General features: G+C 44.6%; 1 protein-coding gene across 1 annotated transcript in view; it reads right to left on the bottom strand.

Moving 5' to 3' along the window:
- Nucleotides 1-19562, bottom strand: part of TGM5 (transglutaminase 5) — a 189993-nt gene that overhangs the window by 85383 nt on the left and 85048 nt on the right. Inside the window, exon 3 of the mRNA XM_085619303.1 lies at nt 6297-6539. Within this exon, the coding sequence (XP_085475429.1) occupies nt 6297-6539 (243 nt within the window). The remainder of the gene's footprint in view (nt 1-6296; nt 6540-19562) is intronic.

Below are 19562 nucleotides of genomic sequence, written 5' to 3' on the forward strand. Positions count from 1 at the left end.
GAAAATAAGTGAGCCAAATATATATTTGATGATTTTTAGAATATACACAGCAGAAAATGCTAATGCCTTTAGGACAAAAAGACTTTTAGGAACCCAACACATTTAGGTTTATGTAGTTCAACACTCAGTGTTATTGGTGGAACCCAAAAGGTTGACATTTCGACCCCTTAAAGTCATTCATGTGGTGTCTTCATCAGGACAGTAAAGGATGGTAGCAACCTAAATAAAAAATAAAATAAAAACTAAGCCTGAACAGTGTTAATCTTGTATGTTCCTATTGGGTTCCCATATAACCTGGACACATAAATCTGATTACGACTAAATACGAAGCATAACAGGCTCCCTGAGAATGTGGCTGGTCAAGATTGCAGGCAGCGCAGGGCCCGCAGGTAGGAACATACTACTAGTTTAGTATCATTTCAACCGAAGGGATTGCGGGCTTACTGGCAATTTTCATACCCCTCGCAAGGAATAAAGTGATTAATGCTTCAGTAAATTATGTTCTTTTTTGTAAAATGTATTTTCAGCGGTCTTCTTTTTTATTATTTTAAGTATACAACTATTCAGACTCATTTTTATACCCTGTACTGGTAAAGAGGTTGATGTACACAGACCTTGTACAAAGGCATTCTATTTTACTAAGAAGGAGCACTCAGCCTTGACCTATAAAGTTCAAGAGCATTCTAATGGAGCATTACCTCTCCCCACATGCCAGATAATAATTGGCCTACTCCCATTTCCTTATAGGAAAGTTGTTTATACAAATATATATAGGGGCACGGCCAAGATGGCGACTGGAGCCCTGTCCTCACCGCCTGTACAGCACCAATCATTTGGTTTGAGAGTGGTGTGCCCAGTCCCGGTGCACCTGCTTAGGGCAGCTACGCTCAGGCCCTCCTTGCTACTGGGCAGAGATCCGGTCTGCCTACTAGCAGTAGTGTGAGTGGTTCTGTTGGGAACACCAACGATCAACTGAGTGTGAGTGGTTGGCGAACTGCAGTCACTAGGTGTTCTTACGCCGGACCCGGCCCCTGCTGCGATCCACCCCCTGACGCTGCTCCTGTTGTTTGATGAAGCTCGTAAAAACGACCGCTCCCAGACACCCTGGGGGTGCTACAGGTGACAAGACAGCTATGGCGAGCATGGAGTCTCCAACTTAAGCTGAAGACATAGAGCCCAGTCACTTGCACGCTCATGGAGTCCCTGTTTACCTCTTTACATGAAGACCTGCAGGAGGTCAAGGAAACCGCTACTCGAACTTATGCAAGGTCCGAAAAAGACTTGGACGAAGTAGGGGAAAGGTCATCGCCTTAGAAGATGGAGTCACTAGAAAGGACGAGGAAGACGAGGGTCTACAGCAGAAGGTGCTCTGTCTCCAGGAACAACAAATTGACCTCCAGGCTCACTTCGAAGACATTGAAAACAGGTCTAGAAGAAACAATATTCAAGGTGTTCCAACTGACAGAACATGCCGATCTAGAGGAATATGTGCAAGCTCTGTTTCATTTCATCTTAGGGACCCCGGCTGAAGTGACGATTAAGCTGTTTGATGTCATTAAGTTGGACTGCCGAGAACGGTGAAGACCCCTAGGCGGACATCTTAGTATGTGTTCACGATTTTCAAAGTAAAGAATCGATCTTGAGAAAGGCCCGATATGCCTATCCACTTCAGTTTAGGGGTCACTCACCTCAACTGTATCAAGACTTAGAGACGATCACACATCAGAAACGGCGCTACCTCCGCACAGTCACGGCTCACCTGAGGGACATTGTATCTCCTACTCTTGGGGACATTTGGTTCGTATTATCTTTCACCTTGAAGGTAGGATCCATCAAATCAGATCCCTCTCTGAAGCTTGCAGATTTCTTGGTTTAGAACACCCCTCCCAAGATGCTCATCCTTCTGGAACACGAGATCGCTTGATGTCTAGCCGGCATCGCCAAACCTGATACAAATCTGCCCCTGATGGCTTGTGCCTTGACCCTAAGACCATAGAACGAGAAAAGGAGCTGGGACTGGGGAATCCTGAACCCCGGGAGATTAGACGTCACTACTTGTTGGTTTTCGGGGTAGTGGGGACGTGCCGTGAGGCTCTAACAATGTCTTGATTGTAGATATGACTGATGGATCCATCTCTCCGCTAATGTTCCCATGTTTGATGGACATGTTACGATTGTTTGCAGACTGTTTTTCCTTACTTATTTGTTTTGGGGTTTTTCTTTTTCCTTCTCACTTTGCGATCCATTCTAGGGTAATTTGCGCATCTGATACTGGCTATCTGTACTGGATGTCAGCCTTTTATTGTGTGCTTCATACGCCCTGGGGGGATCCTTTTCAGAGCCTCCCTTCCCACCTTATGCTGCCTGGGGCTTAAGATTGTCAGCCTCAAAGTCCGGGTCTTAATAATCCCACCAAGAGATCAGCTATCCTCTGTATCCTTGAACAGTCAGGCAGTGATATTTGTCTTCTGTAAGAGACCCACCTTATTGCTAAAGCTGTTCACAGAATGCAGTCCAGTCGGTTTACATGCCAACATTGATCATCTGGTCCTTCTAAAAAGGGTGGGGTTTCCATTCTCTTTTCAAAACACTTTACAGGGGAAATCCTGACTACCGTGGCAGAGGTTAGGGGACGTCTCCTTGAACTCTTAAGCTAGGCTCTTTGCACTTCACCTTAGCATTCTATATATCTTCCAGACTCTACCCCTGACCCCTCTGCCTAATTTTATCTGTTCCCTTCAACTGTATATCAATAAATGTATTTGGGTATAAGCTCCATCTCCATAAACACCTTATTTCCTGCTCAAAGCAGGAAGGGGGACTTGCTGTACCCCAGCTGCTTCGTTATTACAAGGCTGCCCAGCTATGGTTTTTGGTAGAGTGGAATCGACAACTCTTTGAAAAGCATTGGGCCTTTTTTGCTCAAGTTGTGATGGGCACGCAGATATGGAAAGTGCTTCACCGCAAGGCCAGAACCGACGGCCTTTATTCATTGCTGGTAACAAATGCGGTTTTCAAGGAAAACGACATGGTTAAGTCGGGCCTGACCACCTTCCCTCGCCGATGACTGCTCTTATCGCCAACCCCGATTTTGCTTCCGGTATGTGTCAGGGTTGGTTTTGCCGATGGATTGACGTGCCTGCAAACCAGAGAGATGCCTTTTCGACATAGATGAGCTTATCCCCTTTTGACCTGAGCTAACTATATGTAATATGTGAGGTTGTAAGCAGTGCATTGCGGGGGAGCAAGTTCTAGTAGCTCAGCTAACTATAACTGCTGAATTTCTCTTTTTTTGAACAAGTGAAATGTGAGCCTAACTATTACATCCCTGTAACCTTTGGGTTTTATCAGTCAATTCCTAAGGTTTTTTAAATTCTATTTCCTAACTGTAACGTCCCAGTATCCTTTGTTTTTTTCAGTGAATTTCTAAGGTTTTTCAAAGGCTAATTCCTAACTACAACGTCCCTGTAACGCTTGTTTTTTTCAGTGAATTTCTATGGTTTTTTAAAGTAGTAGTCACGTTTGCTGAGTGGTGGAGAAAGGGGGCGGGGCCTCTGACCAGCTCTCAGGAATTCCGCTGTGTAGGACGTACAGGAGGTACCAGGAGGGCTTCTTGGCCCCCTAGGTCCCTCAGAAGTAAAGTACACTTCATCCCTTAACCAATTGTGCGCCAGGAGCCCGCTTGCAGAGTGGTGGAGAAAGGGGGACGTGGCCTTCAAACACCTCTTAGCAATCCCGGCGTGTGGGCCTTACTGGAGGTAACAGGACCCCCAAGGACGCCAAGCCATGGCAAACTGCCGCACCCCGAGACATTGCTGAACCCTGTCCTGGGGGGTAGCGGTCACCAGGGCCATGGAGGTGGTGGTCCCCCAGGCCGTGGGGCTGCAACTGACCCCCTTAATGATTGTATTTGTGCCATTGGGCCTCCCCTGCATTGTTTTTTTAAATAAAATATGTGAGCCGGTGAGGTGGCGGTCCCCAGGGCAGAAGGGGAGGCCCTATGGCCCTTCGCGCAAAACTTTTTTTTAAAGTGTGCCCTGGGGGGTGGCGGTCCCAGTGGCGAATATCACCATTTCGCGGAAAACGTTTAAAAAAACAAAAAAATGCTTTTATGCTGTGGTGGGGTCCCAGGGGAACCCCAAGACCATGTCTTCGGGGTCAGGGTAGTCCTACCCTGTCCCCCTTTTTTATTTTCACTTTTTTTGGGGGGGGTAATGGTGAAGCCGTGTCCCAAGATGGCTGGCAACACTTCTTGGTTGAACTGTTGGCAGCCAATCAGAGCGGTGTATTTCCCTGCATGAGCTCGTCTTTTTTTGCTAAGGCTCCGCAACTGGAGATATCACTATAATTTTCAATTTAAATTTCTCCACAACTACTGAATGGATTTACATCAAATAGACAAAAGGTACTTCCTTGAACCAACATGTACCTCCCTGCCAAATTTGGTGTACGTCCATACAGCGGTTCAGGCTGTAGGTGTGGCTAAAGGTTCCTATGGGAATTAACATTACATATGCACCCTTATTTCGTACCCCAAGTTCTCAGTCCCCACTGCACGGATCACCCCCAAACTTTGCATTACACACAGAACATACCTTGATACTTGTTTTGAAAAAATTCATGAAGATTTGTCAAATAACGCCAAAGTTATAGGCAAGTCAAAAAATGCTTTCCTGAGGAAACTAAATCCTAACTATAACTACCTAATGGCGATTATTATATACATACATACATATATATATACATACACACACATATATATATATATATATATATATATATATATATATATATATATATAATCTACTGGCGGTCGCCAGTAGATAGTTATAGTTACAACCTAGTTTCCATAGGAAATCTCAAAATTCTATTTTGAATGACTTTGGCGCCGGTTGACGACTCCTCGCGAAATTTTCAAAACAAATGGGGCGCTCCGTTCAGCTCCTACCCTGAAAGTCTCGGGGTGATTCGTCAAGCGGGGGCCGAGAAAAAGGAGGGGTCCCAAAACACGTTTTCCCCATGCATTTTTCCATAGGACCTTTAGTCGCAGCTACAGCCAGAACGGCTGAACAGAATTACCTGAAATTTGGCAGAGCGGTAGCCATAAGGTCAAGGAAGTGCCTTTTGCAGGTCTGGTGTAAATCTGTTCAGTATTTCCTGAGAAAATAGCATTTAAAAGCATATCAATATCTATACGTGCGCACCGTGTGGGCACTGCGCGCGCACCCTGCCGAGCGCGAGCGCAATTCTGATTGGTTGTTAGATGTCGGTAAACATTCGAATCGGTCGAAACCAGGAAGTGTCGGCCGCCATTTTGTCTCTCGCAGTCTGAGGGGGTGAAAAAAAAAGGTGGAGAACGTGAAAAGGGGGCAGAGTGGACAGTTCCTGACCCCCTAGCCTTGGTCAGGGGGTCATAGAAGGACCCCCAAGGGAGAAAAAAACAATATATATATTTTTTTTAAATCGTGAGGTGCTCGCACCGTGCGCGCACGGCACGCACTGCGATCCGTGGGTGCTCGGTGCGCGAAGTGCACCGAGCACCCACAGCTCACGCACGGTGCGCGCACGGTGTAAAACATGAAAAAAAATAATAATTAATAAATACATAACTTAGCATTTAAAAAACCGTACAAATTCACTGAAAAAACCATAAGTTTCACACACGTTATAGTTACGAATTAGCATTTAAAAAACCTTGCAAATTCACTTAAAAAACCATAGGTTTCACACATGTTATAGTTAGCTGGACATTTCACTCGTAAAAAACCAATGAAATTCCCCCGTTATAGTTAGTGCAGGCAACTATAACTCACGCGACCGCAATCCTCTGCTGATGACGTCAGATATTACATCACTGATGACATATGTGTCTTTATGAAAAATAAATATTTGTAATATATGTATAGCTAAAGATTAATGGAAGAAGACATGGGTAAATAAGTGTCTAAATACAGTGATGTAATATCTGACGTCATCAGCAGAGTATTGCGGTCGCATGAGTTATAGTTGCCTGCACTAACTATAACGGGGGAATTTCATTGGTTTTTTACGAGTGAAATGTCCAGCTAACTATAACATGTGTGAAACCTATGGTTTTTTAAGTGAATATATATATATATATATATATGTATGTATATGTTTTTTCCAAATGAAGACGATTGTACAATGTCATGAAAACTAAGCATTCTCTCACAGTTAATACTTATGTCTGCCCAACGTTACTATAGGACAAACATACTTCTATGTTTTTTGTAGTATTTTTTGGATTACATAAATTCATATTAGGTATTACATACCTTGAGACCAGGGGTTAAAGAGAAGGTAGAACTTGCCCAGTTGGTAGAGAATATTTCTGTTTCCGGTAGACACTTGAATTTTCAGTATATATTGGCCAATGATAGCATTACCGGGAGCCGAAAGAGAGATAGCCAGACCAGTGGAACTCTTGCCTACACAGACAGCACTCCATGTGTTCCTGCTTCCCAATGTTGCTAGCGGAAACACAGCTTTAGTTTGCGAGGTCACTTCTGGCCATGGACCTTTGTATGAAAACAAGAAAACCAAATTGGGAAACGTTAGGAAAAAACATATTTTATAACTAAGCAATGTGGATTATTGTCCAATCACATTGAATACTTTTTATAGGCAGCTGAGTGGCTTAGAATCTAGGTCACATTATTTTTAAAGAGACAGAATTAAGTTGAGGAATTACATTTTCCAACACTTCGCAATTCAAATGATTAAAGTATGAGGAAATTACATTAAAAAATGCAAACCAAAAGGAAGACATACGATGTTATAGAAAAAACAACACAAATCAAGGGGAAACTGTAGGAAAATGCCTCTTTTTGCATGATCATGCTAAATTTGTTTTTTTTTACACTGATGCTGCTGGTTTTTAGACTCTATGCACTGAGACTCTGCTAACCAGGCCCCAGTGCTTGTGCTCTGACACCTAACACATATTGAAATGGGGGCTGTGGCCTAACAGGGCATGGAGTAAGACCTGTCTTGTCTTGGCTATGGACCCCCGCTGACCTTCCAGCACCTTCTGAGAACCAAGACCACTCCTCACTGTCACAAAGTTAGCCATGGGGCTTGCACCCCCTGCATGCGTAGGGGAATAGTGAGCCCCATAACTTCGATCCTGGCATAGGCAAAGTGAACATCTGCAAGCAGCCTCATCCTAGCTGCGAGACCCACAATGTTGTGGCAGTTGTGCCGCGATTGGCTGGGCTGACAAGGGTGCAAGACGGGTCGCCTGTATTCTGCCCGCCTTGGAGAATGGTACGCTAAACTGCGGCACGGGACTACATTGGGTGCCCAGCACCACACCTGGGGTGGCTGTACTGACTGTCGCGACTGCTGAGATGGCTCGGTCCCCAAGAGGCCACCATCTTTTGTGATATTGTGGTAGGCCTCTATGTACTGGTCTCCTGACGAGGTCGAGGAGGGAGAGGGCCCGGGGCAGAGGTTTGCCTTATCCTGTGAGCAACTGCTGTGCTGGGCCTCCAGTGTAGATCGCTGATTGTCATTGTCACTGGGCCTGGAGAAGTCCTGTGGCCTGAGAGCCCCAATCTGCATAGTCGTGACCCTGCACAATGGACACACCTGCAGGAGGACTCAGCAGGCGACAACAGCCTAGGAGTATTCGAGAGCCCCTCCTTGTGGGCTCCAATGCGTCTACCAGCGAGTTAGTGTCGTCATTGAGTCCTGACACCCTGGGGGGGTTGAGAGGTCTGCATACCAGTGCAGGGCCTTGGCATACCCCTCCCTGCATCGCGAGTATTGAAAGACCCACTATGGCCCCGAAATTGTCCCCCCCTCGGGTGCCCCATGATAGAAGCTGTGACTGGAGCGAGGGGGGTGCTGCAAGGGAAGAAGTGGACCACTTGGCCCCCCTGCCCTTTCTAGTCTATGGTGGTGAAGACCCTTGCGACAGCTATGCAACTTTGCTGGTGAGGGGGCAAGGCCCAAGACACCGGTGACTGGGGGCCTTGTCTGTGCAGAGCGGGTGGAGGAGAGACTGTGCCCGTGGGAGAGGTCTGGGGTGTGCGCCTGTCAAGGCTGCTCTCTCGGCACAGGGAACTCATGGCAACACCTCTCCTGGATTGCCTGAGAAAGTTGGCGATTTTAGAGGCTTTCTATAGACTGAGCACTGGCCAAGGAAGGTCACCTTGACCTTCACCTGATCTAAGGTCACCTTCACCTGATCTTCCTGATGCCTTCGAGGTGGGGTTGGTGGCTTGGGGTTGCACTAGGGGACGTTATCGCCCTGTCATCCCCTACCCCCTGCTCGGCACTGTAGGCGCCCTGCGAGCTCCATGCCCCTGAAGGTACCATCCACTGGATTGAAGAGGAGGGGTCTCTCTCGCATCATCTGGGGACCGCCGGCACCTTGCCTCTGCTGCCCCGCTGTGCCATACAGATGGTCTCATACCGTCCCAAAGCCAACGTTGTGAAGACCTTCCCACAGAGGGCGCGGGTGCGGCTCCGAATCGACACTAAGGCTACCCCTTCTGGGCACCTCTGGGGTGACGACCATGCCTCGCTATAAATCTGCTAAATACAAGTCAATTGGATCTACCAAGGACAATCCAGTCAGATTGCTCTCCACCCCTTGTGGACATGGAGCTATTGCATCCCCCCTCTAACAGTGCGGCAGGTGGCACTACATCAGTGCCCATTTCTCAGGGCTATATGGACCGCTTCATGCAAGAAATCTGCTTTGAAATTAGTTCCCTTAAAACAGACTTTAAATCCTGCATCTAACACATTTGACGCAATGTCCACAAGATTGGGGGATGTGTTGATGACTTAAAATGAACAGTGGATGCCAGATCCGAAGATCAAGAAATGCTCTGCTGCAAGCTGAAGCAGCTGAAAGAACAGCACATTGAACTCCAAATGAAGCAAGGGGACCTGGAAAATACAAATCACCAGAACAAAATCCGCATCGGGGTGGAGGGGGAAGCCTAGGGGACCAGATCATAGAGATATCATGGCTTTTACAGCGGAACCTTTGCTGACGATTTGTGGAGACAAATAAACTCCCCCATGATGCTGGACAGGGAACATCGAGTGGCGCCCGCTCCAGGGTGACCTGACTCCATCTTGGACATCCTGACGTGGGTCCATTTCTTCACAGACCAAGTAGCTGAAGCCCTCCTGAAGATGTCACGGAGCAAGGCTGACCTGATTTTCCATGGACACGCTATCTAGCTAGTCCAGAACCTCTACCTCGTCACTCGGCACCGCCACAGGGGCTTTCGTCCTATCACTGACAAACTAAGAAACTAAACATTTATTATCAGTGGGACCATCCATTCGCTATCATCTTCACATGGGAGGGCAGGTGTCACTTTCTCAGATCCTTGCCATGTGCACAGCAGCTCCTGGAGCTTCCGTCAGTTCTGCTGCATGCAACCTAGACGCTGCCTGTTCACCCACGTAGGAGACACTGTGATCCATCTGGTTCATGGTGTGGCCAAACATCTCAAAGACACCGCCTCCCAGGAAACCAAACGAGACACCATACAGCCTCTCTGGAACATGGAAAGGGGCCGCTCTCCGGCTCTCTCTGCTGCAGGGTACTTGTAACTCTGAGCTACTTCCACATATCAACTTATGCCTCAGAGTAGGGGGCAGAGGCTTTGTAAATGGAGCAACTTCTGTCCCTTGACCTTGGCATCGAGCCTATCCTAGTCCTGGCCTTTTGGGAGGTCTCGAGAAACGCAGCTTCCCATCCAAGGTATGGCACACGGATCTCACCCCATATGCCTCCCCGTTTGCCTAATTTGTTGTTATGTAATTTGTTCAGTGTCACATACAGAATCTCTTGCTTAGAATGTAGTGTTACATTCCATGTTCCACATATAAATGTTAGGTCATGGAATGTTGCCCGCATTCTTGTCTTGCACTTGGATATGTTGTGACTGCATTGGGGTTGATGAATAAAGAGAACTTCTTCGTCGGAACAAGACTGTTCTCATCATTACGAGAAAGTTGCTACAGAGCCACGGAGTTGCTCACTAAGTCAGGACTCTGGTGAGGAAGGCAGATGAAGTAGATAATGATGAGTGTCAAGATGCAAGGTATTTATTTTTTAGTATCTTGTCGGAATTGATAGAAGGGCATTTCAAGGGGTAGTAGGAGAGTGGCAGGGTGGCAGGTATTTAAAAAAAATATTTGGTTGAAGTAGAATGGCAGGACACAGGCATTTTTTTATGTGGTGAGAGGGCCAGGGGGTGAAGGAGGAGGAGGGGGGCAGGGCAAGAAATACTTACAGGTTGAGGAGGGGTCCCGACAGACAGGATAGGAAGGCCATTTTGTGCATGGGTCCCCATGACAACTCTCTTCTTTACCGGTAATTCACAGGGTGGCTATCAATAATGGGAGTTTTCTACCTCGTGGTTTCATGAAACTTCATAGAAAGCTAGTGCTTTCCACTTGTTGCCTCTCATGTCACTTGGGACCCGCCGGTGGAAAACAACCCCGTCATTGACAACCACCATCTATATTGCTTCATTTATGCGTGGATTTGAGCATATATCGGCCTTTTTCACACCAGGGAATTAGCATGTGTTCATCAAGGTACCCCTCATTCACCTTTGACCCATACTTTCTCACATACCCAATGTAATGGAATCAGTGACTTGATTTCTTTTTATGCTTCCTGTGGTGATATAGTTTCAGTGTGACTGAAAACCAAACAATAATGTTCGGGGTGTTTATCCTTCACATCAATCAGACAACTTTGGTGAGTCAAAGTGTCTTTTTCCTTAAGTTTGGTTTATTTCATCATACCTTCACTTCATTCTCAAATGTATCCAGATCAGTACTGATTATTGAACATTGTCCTGACTTGATATTTTAAGTGCACACTATTCCATTTGTTCATTAAACAACATTTTTATTATCAACCATGTTTACATTAGAGCCCATAGGACTTTCTGGCCCACCCAGAATTTAACCATGCTGGTCTCAGTTGCGAGTCTCACTCATGCCCACTCTTCCCATAATAGTTGATCGCTTACTTCGAAGGGCTTTAATATTATTTCACTGCGTGGTGGATAGTGGGGTAATATCCTGGTGGGTGCAGCTTTGTTTAATGACACTTCTGACTTGGACACTGACAGGGTTTATCTGACAGCTTCAGCCTTATGTTTTCTTCCATCTTTGTGGAGTTCACTGATAACATGGGATCTTACCCAAACCCCCTATCTTTGGGATTGATGCCATTGTTCGGACAAGTTTAGCTCAAAGTTCCTTATTAATACTCATGGCCATTAGCTCCCAGTTTCAAACCTAGTTGAGTAGGATTATAATCCTGCATCATTTCTCAGTGAGGCATAAAACTTTGCAATCCCAGCCTGTGAGAGTCTGTTTCCTTGTAACCCCCCCAAACCCCTCCAAGCAGCGACAGCTTCTCCGTTATGGCGGAGAAGAGTCGCCCCCTCCTGCCAGCACAGAAACTTGTCAAATAAAATGATAATAACACAGGTTTATTATCATTTAATTTTACTCTATAGGGCCTAGTCTAGGAGGCAAGGCCATCGTGATGACGGAATAGGAGGAGTGGTGGGCACTGCTGTCAAGTGCGCATGTGGGTTTGGCCAGCTGTCTTAGGACAGCCAAACTGGCATGCACGCTGAGATGTCTCCAACCTGATCTCCGTTGCTCGGTTGGAGACAGCAGGCACAGGCTCCCAGTCCCTGTGAGAGAGCAAATCTAGGGCGCTCAGGCCAATCCCGGCGCTTCTCCCATGCTGCCAGCAGCATTAGACTGGATTGGCCATAAGGGTGTCTGGGAGCCTCGGCCTGTGCTGCAGAGGAGCAGGAGAGCGGCAATGCGGTGGGCGGCAGGTGAGTTTTATTTTTCTGTGTACTGTCATTGTCCGTCCCCCACCTCCCACTTTTCCCTGACACTAGCCGCACCTGCCTCCAAGACCCTTCTGGAGTTGAGAGCAGTACTTACCAGAACAAACAATTCAGTGGAGCTGTAGGCCTCTTCATAAATCCTCACTGACTCCGTGTATCACCTAACAAACACAGTTCCCGTGAGGAAAATAGAAACCTCATCCTTTCTCAAAGTTTCTGGGGCAATAATGTAAATGCGTCTCTTGACTGGATGAGACAAACCAAACTATCCAACACCAGTCTAAGGGGTATCAAAGACTCTTCTTGAGGTCGTTTAGTGGCCACTCACTCATCACTCACTCGTCCTACCTGCAGTCTATCACCTATCAGCAGTATGGAGTCATGTCGAAGCAGTGGCACATATTTAGATCCTGTGAATCCACCCAGAGACATAAAAATCTGAAATCCAACTCTGACTGCCGGTGATTCACTATTCTGAGGGGTGGTTATCCTGGGGCAGGCATGACTCCGGGAACCTGGGTCGCTCCCTGATTTAGCCTGAGAGGTTCCAAGTAGTGCATGAAAGCTAGCACTAACAAAGACTCAAGCTGTGTTGACTCCTGTATGTGACTCTGTGATCATGGGACGTCATATCAACCTCCTTGCTGTAGTTCATCTCACCAACAACCCCTATCTCCCTCCTGGAGAAGAAGATCAAGCCAGTCTGAAAATTCCATTTGTGATGTCACAGATGCCGCACTGTGAGGCTTGATCACATGATCAGACCCACACTACAAGCATCCAATCCCATCAGACCAAGGGGGAAAACACTACGAAAAGAGGGCCTCAGACCTGCTGAAAGGCAAATAAATACAGTATGAACATCCCCCTGGTGTTAGATAGCAAACTAAACTCTAGAATGAGGACCTTTACTCTGCCTCTTGTAGCTTTTCGCATGGGTTACACCTTTGAGTTACAACTAATCTTAACAAGGCCACACAGTCAACACTGAAGTTGATGGTGAATATACTGGTTCCCAATTCCTCATCTGAATGAGGAACTTGCTTAGTTTTATACAGCCTCTTCAAAGGTTGTAAAGACGAAATGTAGAAACTAAGTTCAATCTTTTTGTACACAAAATAAAATCCCATATAAAGTGACCAGTCAAACTCTGATTTTGGCAGAAAACACCTACTAGTCTGCAAGACTCTGAAGGGCCGATACATAAAGGTAAATTTGGTCATCAACCTATGTTTACGGCCAAATGTACCTTACTTATGCATGCTCGGAATTCAGAAAGAGTGTTCTTGCAACTCTAAGCCCATTTACGTGTGCAGAGATCACTGTCAGAAGTGTGGTTTTCTCTGCACCCATCAATCCCATTCAAGGGATGTGAAATCTGCCTTCCTGGGCATGGTTTGCCTTGGAGGTTTATGAATGTCCACAAACATGGTAGCTTGTCAGCATTCAGAAACTCCTCACCTTCTACTTTCCACATTGGTAATGGTTGGAGATTTTTCTCTAGCTATGGGCTGGTGTAACTCCTCTTCCAGGGTGGAAAGAGGAATGGATCATCCACATATTTGCTCGGGTATAGGCGAAGGGGTGTTGCCACGGTGAAAAATATTTTACTTGTGGAGGGAAAAAAAGAAATATAAATATGCGCTTGCGATGGAGAGCTCTGGACAGTAGGAATAGGATCCTATTGGGAATATCACGAGATTTTTCCAGGAATACGCTTGCAATCTACCACCTATCACAGATTTCCATGCATTGTCCTCAGAATCCTTGTGACTTTCAGAAAGTTGACAAGCATTACTCTTATGACTGTCAAAATGAGGGCACTCGGAGGAAATTGTTGTTTAGCTAAAATGATTATTATTTCAACAAGTCCGGTCTCAAGAAAGACTTCGCAAGCAACTAAATGTACAATAATTCGGTATAAATGCAGGTTCTTCTTCTAAATTGACTCCTAACCTTTAGCTATTCTTTGGCATTAGGATAAAGGACTGTGCTTCATTTTATCATATTTCTTTTGAAGGGACTATTTGAATTGAAGATTAGCTGCTGTGCGTCTTTAATTTCATTATTCTCCGACATTAAAGGTCACTCAGGGATGCCTGGACTCTCTTTTGCACTTGGTCATTAACTGCAAGATTTTTTTGTTCATGTTTTTTCCGAAGACGTTTCACAGTAAATATAGTATCCAGAAAACGCAGAAATGAAAATACAACTTTAATGATAATGATGTGTTATGTACAAAAGTTGGGGGTGGGTGAAACACAACACTGCGGAAAAAATGCAGATTGTTGCTTTTCATGATGAATTTACAGTGATGGGCAAGGAGGGGGAGTGTGGCAAACGCATGGATTAGGGGGACATAAGGGAATATGGTTTCTTACAACATGGAGCACTGATCCAGGTCCAACAATACCCAGGGCCGAATTAGTTACTACTCTATGAACCCAGTGCCCGCTCCTCTAAAGTGCCACCCCTCCCTAGCCCACCTTTCATACTTTCTGGCAAGAAGCTGTATATGCCTCCCAAGAGCAGATAGAGACTCAGCTGATTGATGGCATTGAGCTGCACAAGTCACTTACAATGTTGCTCTCTCTTCGGATGCTTTGCAATGGGCACAGTTTCCTTTTCATACGCACATAGTGTTGTCAATCAGAAACGGAGAAGAGAAGGAAACTGGGGCTCAATTTCATTACTGCATGAAGGCCATCTCAGGATGGATGTTGGCCAACTGCTTAAAATTAAACTCAGGCAAAACAGAGGTCCTTATTTTGGGAAATAACCCTAATATGTGGACGCCAGAGTGGTGGCCAGAAGAGCTGGGCGTGTGCCCCCACTCACCAGGAAAGCAAAAAACCTGGGGGTGATCATGGACAATAAGCTCTCTTATGGCGATCACATAAGCATGGTGGTCTCAGCATGCTTCCTAATCCTTAGGATAATAAGGAAAATAAAGATTTTTCTTCATGAGAGCAGTCTCAGAACAGTGATCCCAGCCCTCATTATGGCGCAGATCGACTACTGCAACAGTCTTCTGCTAAATACCCAAAAAAAGCACATTAATAGACTGCAAATTGCACAAAACGCAGCAGCAAGACTACTCACAGGAACTCCCAAATATGTCTCTGTAAAGAAAGAGCTGGCACAACTTCACTGGTTCCCCGTGAAGAAAATAGTACGTTTTAAGGGCCTCTGTATGGCCTTTAAAGCCCTCAATGGAATTGGCCCTAACCATCTCAGGCAGAAATTCAAATGGTACGTGCCCGCTAGGAATCTGCGGCCCACAGAGGCAAAACTAGTCAGAATTCCCCCGATCAAAAAGGCCAGCTGGGAGGGGGGGGGGGGGGGGGAGTGGGACAGAAGTTTCATTACATGTGCCTCCAAAGCTTGGAATGAGCTCCCATTCCATCTGAGGAACTCATCAGATCTCCTCTCATTCAGAAAAGGGCTGGAAACCAGACTCTTCACACAGTAATATTCCATCACAGAAACCAGCAGGTACGCTCAGCGCCAGGACACCCCAGGATAACCGTACGCTATACAAGCTCCCTTAACATAACATAACATAAAACTCTGTTAATTTGATGAGCCAATGTAAGGATTACATATGCTGGGTGTTTAGGAGTCTTACTTAAAAAGCACTAGCACAGCTAGTGTAGCTTGTTTTTTAATAATAAATGACAAGCGTTGGAAGGATGATTTATTTATTTGCAGTTTTATGATGCACAAACATTGACTCAATGAGTATCAGAGTGCTTTACAAGGAAAGGTTCACAGGCCAACATGTTCGCATGCCCGTGTATAACAATGCCTCAAGGTTCTTGCAATAATTCAGTTGAAATCATTAATGTCAAGTGAACAACAACCTAAGTGTATTTTCCTTAGAACTAGAAAAGAAAAATCCTCTTGCTGCTTACAAGAGTGATTATAACAATGCGTGGTGTCGTACATTTTCTACAGTAATGCATTTGAAGATGGTAATATAATCTGTTGATTTTCTCAACATTTTATGTAGGGAACTTAACTTCAAGGTCTGGAGCCCAGTTTACCCACCTGAGGATGGATAGGTGTCAGTGTCAGGGTATTTCAAATCCCCAAAAAGATCCACGGATTCCACGACTCATTTGCATGTTTTTTTGTTTTTTCTCTAAGGGGTACTTTGAGGATCCCCCTACAATGCTTGACCTGATGGGGTGGTCTGGAGGTGGCCACCTGCCTCTTACATGCTTACTCTTTTTTCCTTTTTTTAGCAGCATGAAACCTTGGCATGCCCTAATGAAAAAAACTAAAATACAAGTACCAATATGGCCTTTTTTTCAGAATATTGGGATCTTGCCCCATGTCATGATCAGATTACTCAGATCAGATGGACCAACTCTGGAGCAATGGATCCTAAGGAACAACAGGAGAAAAACACCCTCATACAATCAGGATCCCTCTCTGGGTGAAGAAGTATTGAGGATCACAAATGACACAGGTACACAAGAGTGTTAACACTTTAAAACCTGCTCGTCAATTTTTCAAAAAATGTGTATCTCAAAAGCATATAAACTGATTTATAGCAAACAAAAGCTGACCTTCTAGTTTCTTGTCAAGTTTAGTTTGATTCCATTCAGTTGTTTGGGAAAAAACATAATTTTTCATTGCCTCTTAACTTCTTTTCTCTTGCATAGGTCTGCATATACATTTACTTGCCACACCTTAGCTAACTACACCATGCAACTGCCAGATTTGGTGCAAGTGCGTGCATGGGTTCAAAAGTTATATACAAACCAAAACACGCCTTTTCAATGGACAGAGAACCATATCTACACAGTGGTGACTGCCACTGTGTAATACATAAAAGATACATAACGGTTAACTGTTTAATGTGGTCCAGTATTTCCATCACAGTGTTCTGGTAACATCATAAACCGTAAATCAATATTAGACCATATTACACATGGTAGCCATTATGTATTTTTCATATCACATGTTTATTTTAGGGTAGTTATCTTGAAAAAGCTGTGTTCTTCAAAGTGCAGCTAAGAAAGGGCACTTATTGGAGTATGAATGTGTAGGTTTTGTTGGCCTTTCTTAAAAAATTATTAATAAAACAATGTGCAATGGCGAGAGTCAGCGAATTTAGGTTTAGAGCCTAATTTAGATTTCGGCAAACAGGTTACCTTGTCACGAAGACAACGGATATCCTGTCTGCCGAAATCTAAATGCCATTATTTACTATGGGATTTATGTTTCGACGGACGGGATATCTGTCACTGTTGTGAAGAAGTAACCCATCTACCAAAATCCAAATCAGGCCCTTAGATTCTGTGGCACTAGTGTTTCCCACATAATTATGGATTTATGATATTGGCACCATATTTGCAAAAGCTTCAGATTTCCGCAAAATATTTTTAGCTCAAATGGATGAAAATAATACTGTTAGAGAATATACAGCATAATATGCATAAATTGCTGCATAATTTGGAGAACTTTGCCTTATAATTTGATCCTTCATGCTGAATAATCTTAGCAGCCCTGACAATGTTAAATATCTCCATAATGGTTTGGTGGCTGTTGTGATGATGATAAAGTCTATATTTGACGGGCAACCATGAATTATTTTCAGGTTCCTTGTGATATGGGTTTTAATACCATGCATTTCGTACAATAAAAGCACTTAAACATGTAACACACAAACACATATATATATATATAATACACATACATGCACACACACACACACAATCACGAATATGCCTCCTTATTCCACATGCCTTCACTCCGCATGCAATTACAACGCGGTTGTTACAACAACTGCGTTGTAACAACGCATACCATTACCCTGCAAGTCGTAACAACGACTTGCGGAGAGGGGGCGCTGGATGTTGGAATAGTATAATTTACTATTCCAACTCCAGTTTGTGCGGACAGTAGGGAGGTGTTGGATTTTAAATCCAACCCCTCCTCCCCCCTCCACAAGTCGTTGTTACGACTTGCGGGGTAATAGTATGCGTCGTTACAACGCGGTCGTTGTGACGACCGCTTTGTAATTTCATGCGGGGTGACGGATTCCTTATAAGGGGTCTTTACCCCCACACAAACACATATATACATACATATACACACGCATATATCTATCTATCTATCTATCTATCAATCTATCTATCTATCTATCTATCTATCTATCTATCTATCTATCTATCTATCTATCTATCTATCTATCTATCTATCTATCTATCTATCTATCTATCTATCTATCTATCTATCTATCTATCTATCTATATCCGTTTCCACCTTCACCTATGTTGCCAAACTCCTTCAAGGCAGGTGCACCGGCATGAGGGTGCACTCATGTAAACATTACAAAAACTCCTCCACACAGAAGACCGGGCACTCACGGGGTCAATACTGCCATTTATTTGTCACAATAAGCAGACGCGTTTCGGCAACTTCGCCTTTATCAATGTTTGTAACAAAGAAGACACATCACAATCACAGTTCCTTTTAAAATCATGAAACTGCACTCTCATTGAAGAACGTGATACAGGCAGGGAGGAGGGGCCGTCCGTCGAAGATAAATACTCATTCTACCGGCTGCCATATTAGTATGTTTACTGTTGTTATATATTAAAGCGTCTAGATTGCGACAACTCGTAGATATTTCCTTCATACTAAAGGAGCCATCTTGTCAAAAATCCGCCTTCCATAACTAGCCACAGTCACATTCATTGTAGTTTTATGACATGCTAAAAATCCCCTTCTGGGTCCTTCCTCATCATTTCGCCCTGTATGGGCTGCCACATGCTCTCAAGGGAGCAGTTCTTCCTTATCAAATGGATGTTAAAACATCCTACACACCCCATCAATTGCTGAAGTGTCTACTCATGCAATGTAATTACAACATGGTAGTTGCCCCTCGCCTGCAGCAGATAGCACCATTCTGTAGTTGATTAACCCAGGGGCGCAGGAAGTCTGTCCGGTGACATTTCTTCCCCAGATTAAATAATCCTTGACCTTTGATCAACTTCACACTGGCCAAATCACTGCAAATTGCGACGATGGTTCAAGCAACTTTCTACTAATCCGTTTCCAACTTCACCTAAGTCACTGTACTGCTATAGGGCAGGTGCACTGGCATGAGGGTGCACTCACGTAAACATTCAAAGAATTCCTCCACATAGAAGAACGGGCACACACGGGGTCAATACTGCCATTTATTTGTCACAATAAGCAGACGCGTTTCGGCGACTTCGCCTTTATCAATGCTTGTAACAATAAAGACACATCACAATCTCAGTTCCTTTTAAAATCATGAAACTGGGCTCCTATTGGAGAATGTAACACAGGCAGGGAGGAGGGTCCGGCCGTCAAAGATGAATGCTTATTTCTCTGGGTGCAATATTAGGATGTTTATTGTTGTTATATATTAAAGCGTCAAGATTGCGACAACTCGTAGATGTTTCCTTGATATTAAATGAGCCATCTAGTCAAAATTCCGCTTTACATAACTAGCCACAATCACGTTCATTGTAGTTGCATTACCTTCTGGGTAACATAACAAGACAGGTCATATAAAGTGAGCACTAGGGCAGTTAAAATAAAGGTTCTGCCACAGTTTTGGTCTGACTGATGTCTTAAGTGGTCGAAGAGCTGGATAAGCTTTAATTTTCTGACTTCGAGTGTGTTAAACGGTGACTTGTC

This window comes from Triturus cristatus, chromosome 7 (assembly GCF_964204655.1).
Source record: "Triturus cristatus chromosome 7, aTriCri1.1, whole genome shotgun sequence".
Lineage (NCBI taxonomy): Eukaryota > Metazoa > Chordata > Amphibia > Caudata > Salamandridae > Triturus > Triturus cristatus.